General features: G+C 43.4%; 1 protein-coding gene across 1 annotated transcript in view; it reads right to left on the reverse strand.

Annotated features, from left to right (window-relative positions):
- The window catches only part of nsmaf (neutral sphingomyelinase (N-SMase) activation associated factor), a 41,919-nt gene extending 27,973 nt beyond the window's left edge, over positions 1-13,946 (reverse strand). The window contains exons 1-11 of the mRNA XM_083632050.1: positions 13,853-13,946; positions 12,873-12,959; positions 12,551-12,629; positions 10,044-10,105; positions 8,460-8,496; positions 8,184-8,234; positions 6,820-6,891; positions 5,466-5,513; positions 3,486-3,538; positions 1,735-1,864; positions 1,561-1,632 (exon numbers count right to left, since the gene is read on the reverse strand). Coding sequence (XP_083488176.1) covers positions 1,561-1,632; positions 1,735-1,864; positions 3,486-3,538; positions 5,466-5,513; positions 6,820-6,891; positions 8,184-8,234; positions 8,460-8,496; positions 10,044-10,105; positions 12,551-12,629; positions 12,873-12,959; positions 13,853-13,890 — 729 coding nt within the window. The 5' untranslated portion in view covers positions 13,891-13,946. The remainder of the gene's footprint in view (positions 1-1,560; positions 1,633-1,734; positions 1,865-3,485; positions 3,539-5,465; positions 5,514-6,819; positions 6,892-8,183; positions 8,235-8,459; positions 8,497-10,043; positions 10,106-12,550; positions 12,630-12,872; positions 12,960-13,852) is intronic.
- Between the last annotated feature and the right edge of the window lie 326 nt (positions 13,947-14,272).

Genomic DNA, 14,272 nt, shown 5'->3' on the forward strand with positions numbered 1-14,272 from the left:
GAGGATGCAGTTTCTATAGCTCTGAACTCTGTATATGAACACCTGGATAAAAGTGGAGCTTATGTCAGAATGCTTTTCATAGACTATAGCTCTGCTTTTAATACGATCATTCCCTCACTTCTGATCCGTAAACTGCAAAATCTTGGTCTGTGTGATGCTCTTTGTGAGTGGATTTTTAGCTTTTTAATCCTGAGGCCTCAAAGAGTCAGGATCAGAAATAATCTGTCTGATATACTTGTTCTGAGCACTGGCTCACCGCAAGGATGCATTCTTAGCTCCTTCTTGTTTACTCTTTTTACCCACGACTGTATCGCTCACTACCTCAACAATCTCATAGTTAAATACGCGGATGACACCACTGTCATTGGGCTCATTAGCTCAAATGACGAGTCTAACTACAGATCTGAGGTAGAAGAACAGGTCAGGTGGAGCGAGGCCAACAACCTAATTCTCAATGCCTCCAAGACAAAAGAGCTTGTCATTGACTTCCGCCGTAAAAAGGCACCTCACCATCCTATAATAATCAATGGTACAGAGGTTGAGATGGTAAAAAGTATCAAATTTCTAGGTGTCACTATCTCGGATGATCTTAGCTGGCACTCAAATACCAAAGTGATTGTTAAAAAGTCTCAGCAACGTCTTTTCTTCTTAAGAAGACTTAAGGAGTTCACCCACAACAGCCAGATCCTTGTCAACTTTTATCGCTGTATTATTGAGAGCATTCTCACTAGTTCCTTCACTGTATGGTTTGGTAACCTTACTGTTAAGGAGCGAAAATCTTTAAATAGGGTAGTGCGCCTTGCCCGCAAGATAACTGGTGTCAACCTGCCGGCACTAGAAGAGCTCTATAGCTCCAGACTTCTGTCCCGGGCCTCCAGCATTATCAGGGACCCTGCAGGTCACCCGGCCGCCAGTCTTTTTGAGTTACTCCCTTTGGGTAGACGCTACCGCTCCATTAAATGCTCCACCACTCGCTTTGCGAGAAGCTTTTACCCGAGTGCTGTGCGTAGTTTGAACGATCACAAATCTAAACGGTAGATCTCTGTTGTCTAGACCACCTAGACACACCTAGACCTTTATTTTTTCTGTTATTTTCTTTTGTATAAGATGTCTTATACTGGTCTTCTCATGCAATTAATCCTTGCTTAGGCACTTTACTACTGTGCACTTTATGTCTGACTGTGCACTTTGTTTGCTCCTGCACTTTAATAAGTGAGCTGGATGACTCGGGCCTTTATTCACAGATGTACCTGTCTCCTTTTATTATTTTATTGTTTTATTCTCTTATTTTATCTTATTTACTTTTTAAACCTTTTTACTGTCTGTCTATTTATATGCTATGTTATGTTGTCATGACTTGTCATATTTGTGTCTATGTTTTAAGCTCTTGCACCCCAATTCCAATGTAGTTTCGACTGCAAATGGTAAATAAACTGACTCTGACTCTGACCTATAGTAGACCCTGTCCCAGACCCAGGGTCTATAGTAGACCCTGTCCCAGACCCAGGGTCTAGAGTAGACCCTGTCCTTAGTCAAATCCACCTTGCCAGCTGTACTCACCAGCGGTCTGAGCCCGTGCCTTCTTTTGTAGATCCGCCTGACACTGTGGAGTCTGATTTGAATCACCTGTTCCTAAAACCACAAGTCACATCAAATCAGAACTTTAAACTGAAACAGTCATGCCTGTGTGACGAGGTGATTGTTGCTAAAAATGGACTGCGGAATGTCACAAACCGGATATCCGTTGAGCGGCTGGAAGTAGAGGTTTTCATCTGTGATGCAGACGTGGCCGGGATTGGACACCAGAGGCATGACCATCTCCACCTCGCACTCCATGTGAGGCTTCTCTGCTACACTCTGAAAGCTTTACACACCAACTTCACATCACTGCCTTATCCAGCTGCCTTGTCCAACAGCAATACATACATCTATCTTATATATATATCATTGAGTATTTGTTTGTTTCAAGTTCTGTGTCCGGCCACAGCTATGCCGTTTTAAGTGCAATCGGGCTGAAACTTTCAGGCGGTGTAAAGGGCACCTGACATCTGACACCTGACCTGACAGAGACGTATTTTTTAATTAGGCTAATTAGCTAATGATGTGATGTCATCAGTGATGATGTCAAAAGTGATGTCATAAGGGCGCACACACACACACATTGTGACATGTGACATTGTGACAAGACTGATCAGTGATGTCATAAGGGGGCACACACACACACTGATGATGTCATCAGTGATATCATAATGGGGCACACAGCCACACACAAGGAGGCATTGTGACATCACTGAGCAACACTATAGGGCAGGTGAGGCCACGCAGCAGCTAAGCTCCCTGGGCATCGAGCAGATATACGGTGTTTCCCCTAGAAAAAATTTCAGGCCTGGAGGGATTTCGAAACGTACCCCGACCACAACGGCTAACCTGTTCGCATCTATGTTCGCAATGGCATCCCAAGTATCATCATACTATTATGGGATGCGATGCGAACAGTTGTATTATGGGATGTGCGTTTCCCAGGAGAAGAGGTAGGAGGAGTGACTGACGAGCAGCGCGCTTTTCCTCCAAATGTTCAACTTTTTTCAACTTGAGATGCCCAGAGCGCTCCGCCCAAAAACACTAGCTGCCCAGAGCGCTTAAACGCCAGGTGTGGTCCTTGAAAGAGGAGCGCTCCTAGCGCCTCCTTAGCATAGAGAATGAATTGCAGAAAGGCACTGGCTTCTCAAATACCCACGTCCTGTGTGAACAGCCCCTTAATCATCACTTATGACCCACTAGAATTGTGTGCACTGGTATGTTTATGTGCAGAGACACTGCCCCCTGCCTGTATTTTTATGTTTTCACAATGTATTGTTGTGGTGGTGCTGTGGCCGTGACGTTTGTGGATGAAACATTTTCTCAGCTCCATGTGGGGTGTGTCGTCCTCAAGCCAATAACATTGCGCAGAGCAGCACAGCAGAGCAGGCTCAACTGCATTATTGCATCTCCTTCCAAGAGGGTTTTGCAAGATGTTTGGAGCTTATACCTCCATAGTTTGGAGGCGAGTGTGTGTGTTTATTGGTGCTTTTTTAAGACTAGAAATGTGATTCCTAGGCCTACCCGCTGCATGCTCGCCTGCAGCTCGGTTGTTGCATGGCCTCACCTGCTCTATTGGCATGCGCAGCGCACAATTCCCCAACTTCGCATCACTGATGACATCGCAATTGCTTGAGTGACCATCACTGATCACATCATGGAGTGCTCGAGTGACATCACTCAGCGCACAATTGCACAACTTTGCCACTCGCACTCACTATTCACTGTCAACCTCTCTCAACCACCCAATCTCTTGCTCGCTTTTTGGTGCTGAGGGGGAGTTACTGCAAACTAGAAAAGTTGCATAATATACCTTTAATACTACACAGTGCCTGCAACGACCATGGATTGTTTATCAAAGCAACATACAGTACATATCGATACATTTCTGCCTTATATGGACATACCTGTTTTTGTCAAATGATGATCTTGCCAGTCGTGATTGTAAGTTGGCTGCAATCTAGAAACAGAGAAAAATCTATCTCAAAATAGAATCTAGAAAAGTAGATGGTAACCACAGAAAAAATTATTATTATGTGTGAGAACTGAATACACAGCATCAATATCATTCACACACGAGGCAAAAGGATGCATTTCTGGTTTTGATTTTCATTGTCTTTAGGGTGAGGACCTCTACTACTGAAACTTTACTTAAACTACTACGTTTGCATCCAAAGAACTGGCCTATTGTGCGACAGATATAACTTGAGCCCCTTCTTAACATCTACTCTGGATTAGAACCATAGCATCAGGTCTGGCTATTCCCCTGCAGTTACCCTGCTAGACATAAACCAGTTCATCTGTTTCTAAACATGAGGGAGAAGCTCCATGGTTTGGGGCACGGTGCTGCTGCCTGCTGCAGAGGAGCGCGCAAGAAAGGAACAGAATAGGCTACAATTCTCTGCTCTGGATCTAAATAAATGTTTCGAATGCATTTATTCCTCTAGTATTCTGCTCTTATAGCTCTATAGTCTATCTTTATTCCAATGTTCTCAGAGATCGACTTTGCAGCGGGAATATGCCGATAGCCTATTCATTCGGCACGTCATTCTGGGCAAGCTTGGGATGCATTCGTTATTTTGAAACAGACAACATGCACGCTCCTATCTGCATTTGCGGACACAAATATTAGCCAATATTTCCTCGACATTTCCTTGATGAGAAACTACTGCTTAAAACGTGTGGGCATTGGGCAATAACACGATAATAGGGAGAGGAGTGTGTGAGTGGCTTCTCTCATCTGATCTCTCCCACCTGAGCACCGCTGCGTCAGGCTGATGATCAAAGTGAATGGGCAACTTTGATGATAGAGAGGGCCACACAAAAAATCCCTTGTTACCAGAGGGCCAGATTGTGACCATGCACTTCCACCAGTAGCCTACTGTAACACCATCACTCCCAATTATAGCTACTAATTTGATGAAAAGGAATTTAGTAATTCTTCCATTCAGATGACACCAGAAACTTTGCTCTAGCTTTAAAACAGCCCGCTACAGAAATTTGATGGGGTACATCACCCAAATATGTTGTATTAATCAGATTAGTAATGTTGCATGTGCAATGTGCATCCTGAATATAGTTTGTTACAATAGTGTTAGCTCAAATGCTAACGTTAAACAGTATGTGGGTGGACAAATGCTAACGCCATTAGCGCCATGTTCTGGGTTGTCCAGTAAAATAAAAACAGATTTTGGTGGTCTAACCTAACCTAACCAAAAACGTCCGCCTTGTATTATTATTTTTTTTTTTTGTAAATTGACCCAGGGTCCACACTGAGTGACTTTGCATATATGCAAAGCCCCCGGGCTGCCAGTTGCCCACCCGTGGCCTATAGATTACTAAATGTTGTTTGTGAGTTTGTGAGTTTACTTCATTAAAATGCGTGAACGATTACCGTAATTAATATACATGAATGTTAATACCGAGCACTTGTCACCCAATAGCCTAATGCACAGTATCATCTCCTTTTCAAACTGGCAGATGGAGGAAAAGAAACGATTCAACTTTTAGGCTACTTGTTTACTCACCAATTTGGCTCTCTTCCAAATAATCCAGCCACGTAACTACGTCCATTCATGAAATTATTAAATAGCACAGGGACATTTAATGGTCTGTATGTGCTCGCTTAGCACGTCATCAACGCCGCCACCCGCCTGACCCCTCCACGGCGCTGGAGCATAAGCTGTGACCTGCTAAACTAGAGCCGCTCTGCCAGTGATGTGGATCTTGGACTAGGGGCTGTGGTGGATATGATGCGCTCTCACGGGAGCGCACCCACAACAGAGAATTGGTTCTAAACATGCAAACCATTCGACTAAGGTCTGGTTATGATCAGGAGTTCACTGCATGTTTAGAAACAGCTGGAGTCCTGTACGTCGACCACTCACCATTGCAGCCTGGTCCCCAAGCTTCTCCAGACAGGACGCCCTGTGGAGCTGCAAAATTCACCACATTCAAAAGGGGCAGAATGACAACAGCAAAGGATAGTCCAACCCCCCACCCTCCTGCTCCCCACCCCCAGTTCCCCTCCCCCACCAAACAGGCACCCCGACTGAACAGAGGAGGCACTAGTGCAGCGACCAGGACACATACCCCTAATATGGCTTCCCACCCGCAGACACGGCCAATTGTACCTGTATGGAAGCTGTGAGAGTAAAATGATTGATTGACTGCTTATTGATTGGTTGTTGATCATTGTTGACTCTGTTTAATAATGATCTATAGCTGACACGCATAGCTGACATCTCAGGCACTCATTTTGAGTTGAAAAGGCATTCCACCTGGAGAGGAGGAGATAACATTCTGTTTTGTCTCTCCGGTACATAGAAGGTTTTGTTTTGGCTTATTGTAAAGATCAGGGTCCTATTTTGTCTGTCTTGAGAAACATCCAATGGAATTGTACCAGCCACCAGCCACCAGAAGGGGGCTGGAGTTGGGTATAATTTGACCCGCAATGCTTTTGTTCTGGGCACAATGACTTTGATATTGTGACGCTCTGTACAGAGGGAAGCTGATGATGGAATAAACAAATCCTTATTCATTTTAAAACGAGCAACTCAGTTATTGATGGATCAACAAGGTATTTCATTTATTTTGCCACTACAACGCCCGACCAATCCGGAGGTAACACGGGGGCTCGAACCTGCGACACTCATGTTGATAGGGAATCTAGTGCTGCACTACCCCGACATCCAAGCATAAGATAATTGAGCATGAAAACAAGTGCAAAGACAGTCGTTTTGACGTATTCCTGATTCAACACCCAAGGTTGAGCAACAAGATGGAGGTGAAGAGATAACAGGTCAGTGTATTCAACAAAGCAAACACACTTTGTCCCTTTCAGGTGACCCTGCAGTAGTATAGAGCTCAACAGTCACGTGACTTTTCCTGACATTTCTTGCCCCGGAAGTAAGTTCCCCATTCATTTTCTCCATAGACATTTAGAAAAATACTTATATAAGAGTTTTAAGGCTGGAACCAAGCCAACCTGTGACCTACTGAATCGTGAGTGACCATAAAACATTCAGTTTGAGCAAAAACAAAAAATAACAACGCCCCCCCCCCCCCCCCCCCCATTATTATTTTTTGTTTATATCTATGGAGAAAGTGAATGGGGAACTTACTTCCCAGGCGGGAAAAGTCACGAAAAGTCACATGACTGTTGAGCTCTACATTGGGTAAGGGAAGTTTTGTCTTTGGATTCACACCTGGAACTGCCAAAGGTGGAGAACTCCTACGTACCTGAAGTAACGTCTGGACAACATCCTCTGTTTTGCTCCAGACTTCCAACTGAAAGGTCACTCTCGTTCCTCCCTGTCAACGTGACAAGCGAAGTCGTTCAAATTGGGAAAAGTGTTTAATTTGAAGAAGTGAACAAACACATGGGGCTTGTCTGATTTCTTGCATTTCTAAGGCTTGGGTCAGGCGTATCCTGTGCAGATAGATGCACACAAGCTCCCATGTACCTTGGCCTTTGTGCTTGTTGTGCTTTCATGATATGTGAAAACTCCCATATAGAGGTGCTGTAGGAACATTAATGTGACCGGTATAGAGGTGCTGTAGGAACACTCTTCTTGGAGAAAGCTTGAGATTACTGTGACATGGATTCCTGGCCGTATTACGGAAACCTCCTAACTTGCAAATCCTACCTCAACTGTTTCGTAACCATGGTAATTAGAGTAATTAGGAGCTGATTTAGGAAAATAGCCATTACAGATGAACAGTTCCTAAGTCAATGTTCCTATCCTAATTTAAGATAGGAAAACTGTATTACAGAAGCATTACAGATAACTTCCTAAAATCGAAGAAGAAGAAGAAGAAGAAGAAGAAGAAGAAGAAGAAGAAGAAGACTGAACATTTTTAAGAGAACTACATGTAGCAGGCTTTACAGAAGCTCACAGAGAACAATTAAAAGAGAGTCAGGCTTGAATGTGTGAAGACTTTTCAACTGTGCTGTGTTAAATCTATTTACTAATGTTAAGTAAAAAAAAATCAAAAGAACTACAATTTCTATTCTTGCACAAAATATATAAATTATAGCACTTGCAATGACCCATGTCTATTTACAAAAAAGTTAAAGGCTTAAAAGGTATCCGGCACTACTTTCCAAACATGGCCGCCAACCTCTTTTCCTTCCAAAAAGACCAATTATGTGCATTTTGGATTAATATCGTGTGGTGAGTACCCGAAGCCCAACATGTATTTTGGTGCCGTGAGATGTGTGTTTTAGCAGATTTTTTACAGCTGGACCATTAGCCTCCATTCTATGGCGATAATTACTAACTAGCTAAACTTCCAAAAAAGTGGTGTATCCCTTTTAAGACTTAAGATAGGAAGCTTCTGTAAATAATACGGCCCCTCTTGTGTATTTAAAATATAAACTGTCCTCTCTCTTCTGGAGTAATTGCACCAGCAGCCATTGGATAAAAATATGATATTGTAGTTTATGTCATGAGTCAGCCCATTGCCGCAGCACACCAAGCTCCGACTTTCAAAACACAAATACGAAGCACACCGAAGTGTATAGTGATGTCCACACAAAAAGCACTAATTGTACAGAAATCAGAGTAAGCCCCCAGGCCCATATTCAACTTTGGTTCACTCACCCGTTCGATTCTGTATGGTGCTATGACATTTCCTTCTTTGATGTAAAATACCTAGAATCAAAGTTGAGTTGGAATTAAATCTTTCAGTTTATTTACTTCGTCAACCTGCAGGAAATGATCATCACAATCTAGCACAAATGATATATTACTGCAACAATAACTTAACTACTAGCCTTTATGTCCAAGAAAACAGAAACATAACAGGCTTTCTTTATCACAGTGTGTGAGTGACAATTGTTTAAGATCAAATTCATATCAATGTAAATTATAAATTACCTGTCCACATAAAATAGAGATGGCTGATGGCTTGGTCCTACGAAGAAAACACAAATCAAGTAAGTTAAAATGATCACAGGATTATCACTGTACTCCATATGGTTATTACATACCAGATTCCATTTGTGCTCAGCTACAGTTTGAGTGTGTGCATAAACTTAAATGAAAACTAAAATTGCTCTATTCAGGATGACTGAAATGTAAAACTATGTAAAATCAAATCAATCAATCAATCAATCAATCAATCAATCAATCAATCAATCGATAAATCAGTAGTAATAAAATGGAATAAACCCAAACTGAAAATGATTGTCATTCAGAGAAAAGGTCCAGAGTGCTCGGAAGTCCAAAAACAGGTGTGATGAAGGTGCTCATTGGTGAGGGTAACAAAAGTTAAACAAGGCTAGGTCGAAACTTAGCATATGGCCGGTGCTAAAAAGCGTTGATGAGCCTGTTGGTTGTAGCAGGCAGCGGCATTGTTAAAGGTCCAATCCGTAAGTTCTAACTATTACTGAGACCTGTGGCCGTTAGAGTAACTGCAGGCAGCGTGTGCATGAGCTTGCGCGCGTGCACCATATACTCGCACGCGCACAAGCACTGCCTGGCAACAGGAGAGGCGTTGGTTGCTTTAACGTTAGCTTGTAAAAGTCACTTGAAAACGGCAACCTGGACAATTTATCGGCCAGATCAGCCTCAAGATGGCCAGGAATGATTCTGGATGAATTAGCGGACGTTATTGTGGGATGTTTTGTCATGTTTTGGCTTGCGTTGGTTGCGGGGAGTTAGTGGATACTCACGTTAGCATGAGCCAGGAAATACCCTGCTCCCCCTATATTATACGGTACCTTCTAATCAATGCCTGGGGTTGATGTAAGCTGGACGCAACCAAACTGAACAGTCAAACAATGTTAAATAAGCATAACAGTAGTAACGTTAGGCATATTTACGAGTCGACTGCTGCATTCATTATCCACACAAGACGGTAACCTTATTAGAGCTGGTTGGTAATTATCTATATTAGTTAGCCAGCCACGTTTAGCATCAAGCTAACGTTATAATAGGCAGTCTCACCGCAGCTAATTGAAGTCAGTCAAACAATGTTCCATGACCATAAGCATAACGTTAGGCATATTTGCGACTGTTGCATTACTCCACACAAGACGGTAATGTTATTAGCGGAGTTTCTGACCAGGGTGGTAAATCAATTAGCAAGCAGCTAACGTTATCGGGCCAAAACCACATTACAGCAGCTACAAAACTCGACGAACTTTGCCAGTGTCTCTGCCAGCGTCATTCCTGATTGGCTGCATTCATTATCCACACAAGACGGTGACGTTATTAGAGCTGGTTGTAATTATCTATATTAGTTAGCCAGTCACGTTTAGCATCAAGCTAACGTTATAATAGGCAGTCTCACCGCACTCAACTAAGTATCATCGTGTTGCTGACGTTCATTTCAAATATGGTTTGTAAGCAACATTGGCAGGCTAATTTGGAGTTACCCAACCAGTCTGGCAGGCTAAATAAACTAAAACAATAGTGTGTAAACTCAACAAGCAGTAGCAGTGCTCAAAGCATGCTCACTCAGTGAAAGGGTTGTCCTCTTTCTCCACAAATTCAATCTTCTTACAGTCTCGTAGAGGAAGCTGCAGATAGAAGAGAAAACATGGTTACTAGACAAAGCGTAGCACAGATAGAGAATATGCAATTGTTATATAATAGGCATCTCGAATCGCTCGAATCCTATCGCTACGCTCGCCCTGCAGCTTGCATACGCAGCTCAGCCGCCCGCCCGCCCTGCAGCTCGCCCGCTGTGTGGGCTCACCTGCTCTTATGACATCACTAATGACCACTGCACGTCGCGGCCTCACCTGCTCTATGAGATCACTAATGACATCATGGATGACATCATCACTGATGACATCATCACTGAACTTATATAGCCTCAGCCAGGAAAAATCCAGACACCACTTTGCATTAATATGTGGGACTTTTATGTAGCAATTAGGATTCTCTTTTATTTTTTTGTTTTTCCCCACACATAGCTGCATTTAGACTGGTTTTTGTCAAGCATCTGGCAAATAAAACCCCGCAACTCTAGCAATAACACCTGTGATGATTTTAATACACAATAATAATCAATAAATGTTGCCTAGGATCATTACCTCCGTACGCGGACCGTCTGTCCCGGTCTGTCCGTCCGTCGAGAGGCCGCTTGCTGCAGTACACAGTATCACACAGTACAGTATCACTCCACCCTGCAGCTAAAACTCCTCCCCTCTGGAGCAAAAAATCCTCTTCTCATGAGCTCCAGCGAGTGAAACTTGCGTCGGTCTCCGACGATAAAATTATCCGCCTGAGACCATTCTGCAGCCGGGTGCACGAGCTGAGATGGTCGGCCCCAAAATTATCTTTGCAAATGGGTGTTATTTTGAAAAACCAATTGCATATAGGGGTGGGGTCAACTAGTTTTTACTATTAGTTATGTTTGACTACTGAAACTATAAAGTGCCATATTAACCATAGATAGAGCCCAAACTAAACAGAAAGTAAACAGTTGCCTTTGGGGAGAAATGGAGCGGAGTTCTTCTCCCGTCAATGCCGAAATGCATTCTGGGCAGTAAGTGTCGAATTATGGTACCAGAGGGTCAAAATGCTATTGGTTTTGCTGGTAAATTATCGTACAAATACGATAACTATCGTACGTCTGGTGTTTTGGAAAGTTTCCTGCTGTACACATTGACTGTATATTATTATTATTACAGTAAGTACAGTAGCCCAAGTGTCGTCACAGGTGTTATCTGCACAGATGGCATTTTTTTTACATGTGTATTATAATGCCACATTTTTCTCCATATTTCTGCCCTGGGGGCATGTTTTAATTGTTTTTTTGTTTTTTGGGGTAAGAATCTTGAGTCCGAACAGTAAATACATATATTTTTTTACCTGCACCACGAGGAGAAGATCGAGAATGTAGGGAAACAGTGGATGGATGGATCCAGAAGAATGCGGTAATGCAACATAAGGGATGCCAACTGCCATAAAACACCAAAAAGAAGAAGAAATCCACCCCCGTCAGGTCTAGCCTAGGTAAACCCAGCCCCCACGTGACCTGCTCTCTCAGTTCCCAGTGACTGAGAACAGGTCTGAGAGCAGGTCACGTGGGGGATGGGTTTACCCAGGCTACGTCAGGTCACCCGCACAGCAAAGGGGCGGAAGCCATCGGCTCTGTCTGGTTCCTCCCTGATTCTACCTACTACACTCCCATCACTTAGCCTCATGCTGATGACATCACTGATGACATCATCACGGATGACAACATCACTGATGACATCATCACTGATCTATAGCCTCAGCCTTAGGGCAATTAATCTGCCCTAATTACAAAATCCGGCTCGGTCAGGTCACCCGCATACTCAATTGAGTATGTGGGCTCTGTCCACTGTTTGTTTCAAGTTCTGTGTTCGGCCACAGCTATGCCGTTTTACGTGCGATCGGGCTGAAACCTTCAGGGTGTGTAAAGTGCGGGTGACCTGACGGAGCCGGATTTTTTACTTAGGCGATTGCCCTAATTAGCTAATGATGTGATGTCATCAGCGATGTCATCAGTGATGATGTCATCAGTGATGTTATCAGTCTGAGGCTATAATAAGTGATGGGAGTATAAGTAGGTAGAATCGGAGACGTACAGAGACGATGGCTTCCTTCTGCCCCTGGGCTGTGCGGGTGACCTGACAGAGCCGGATTTTTTTATTAGGTGATTGCCCTACTTGTCATCAGTGATGTCATCCGTGATGATGTCATCAGTGATGTCATAGAACAGGCGAGGCCACGACGTGCAGTGGTCATCAGTGATGTCATGAGGGCAACTGAGCCCACACAGCGGGCGAGCTCCAGGGCGGGCGAGGGAGAAAGTGAGCCCGCACAGCGGTTGAGCTGCAGGGCAGGCGAGCCCACACAGTGGGTGAGCCTAGGCATCGAGCGCGGGTAGCGTGTGAGATGCCTAGTATATATATATATATATATATATATATATATAATGTATATACACATATATATAAATAGAGCCAGAAAAAGTGATTACAACAAACCTTTAAAATTGGCTCTGCGATGTCTTCTGGATCAAATATGATTGATTTGGAGCACACCTTGAAGGACCCTCTGATCTTTCTGAAAGGAAAAGTTAACCACCATGACCTTCAGTTGATGCTCTAAAAACTCTAAGTGTAAAATGGTAGATATGTTTTACACTAGAGTAGATTTACACTAGAGTAGATTTACACTAGAGTAGATTTACACTAGAGTAGATTTAAAAAGAAACTGCATTAAGAATTTGGAAGCAGTCCCTGGTTGTGTTGTGTAGTGAGTGATGTATTACACCCCAAGCTGTGTATCATCATTGTAACCACTTACCTCTCCTTAGTTGGGCTGGGGGTCACTTGGTGTGCAGTGTGCTGTTCGAAATAGTATTCCTCCAAATCCAGCAACAAGAGAGAAAATCTAGGGAGTGATAATACAGAAGAGTATGAGACCTACCCTACCCTAAACTTGCTGAGGGTTGAGTAACTTATGCCATCCATTATAACATGTTTTACACTAGAACCTCTATCCACTCTATCCATTGGCAGCTACTCTGTACTAGGAGTAACCTGATCTGAGCTTGGCACGCCTGCACGCTGGCATGACTATACAGCTTTTTACTGAAGGAGTTAGAAAATACATGATATTAATGCAGTGCATAGACTTCCACTGTAAGAATCAGTCTTTAGACTAGAATACTCTATTCAAATGGCAAACTATACGAGGATCAGCCGAGCAGTATTTTGGTAAACAAACCACATCACTGGGTGGCAATGGAACCTATGGAGCGTGAGCTTTGGGAGGCTGGAGTGTCTGACTCTAGCCGGCTGACTCTGTTTACAGTTTAAAAACTGCGACAGTTCACACAACTTTAACACGACATGCATATATCAAACTCTTGCGCTACTTCTGCTCACACTCAGAATGTCAAAATATAAGCGATGTGATGTATAGTTGTTGAGATATTAACGTTTGTTTGGCACAAGTCATACTACTGTAGTTAACACGGTTCCGGGTGTTTTGCGGTGATTTGTTGTTATGGCGTCGCGCTGATTCCTCGTATATTTTAGTGCAGAACTATATAACTGTTGGTGAGGACACACGACGGGAGAGTGATCTGTGATGGAGCAGATAACGTCCACCATGTATAGCTGACATTGAGGCACTCAATTAGCAGACTGGCCCAGCCTAATGAGACACGGCGGCACTCTGTGGAGAAAAACACCCCCATGACCTTTCAAAGCTCAGGTTTAACCCAGTGAACGACGCCATCTGAAATATAAAGTCATGTTGGCTGTTGTTGGAGCACAAACCTTTCTTTAGAGCGTTCTTTCGTCTTTAAAAAAGTCATGACTGCACAGCATCTTCTTTAGAAACGCAACACTGTCCAGCCACAGTGAGCTCCCCCTCTCTCTGTAAACACGGAAACTTGCTAGACCACCGGCACCACGTGACTAACCTCAGACAGCAACAGAGAGGAGAAAATGCAAAGAGGTCTCACTCCACTTCTATTTCCGGGTACCACAAGCGAGGTGTTAGAGTAGCAGTGGTAGAGAGCTCAGTGGTGGAACACCAGTCCAGGGCCGCTGGAAGTCACTTTAAGCAGGAGGTGCTGGGATGTGCCATTTTTGGGGACATTTCTTAGCCATATTTAGAGGAATATCTCATTTTAAATGAACATTAGGATTATACTGTTGTGATGTAATTATTCAGTATGATCTCCTTTTCTCACT

This window comes from Poromitra crassiceps, assembly GCF_964638095.1.
Source record: "Poromitra crassiceps genome assembly, chromosome: 2".
Lineage (NCBI taxonomy): Eukaryota > Metazoa > Chordata > Actinopteri > Beryciformes > Melamphaidae > Poromitra > Poromitra crassiceps.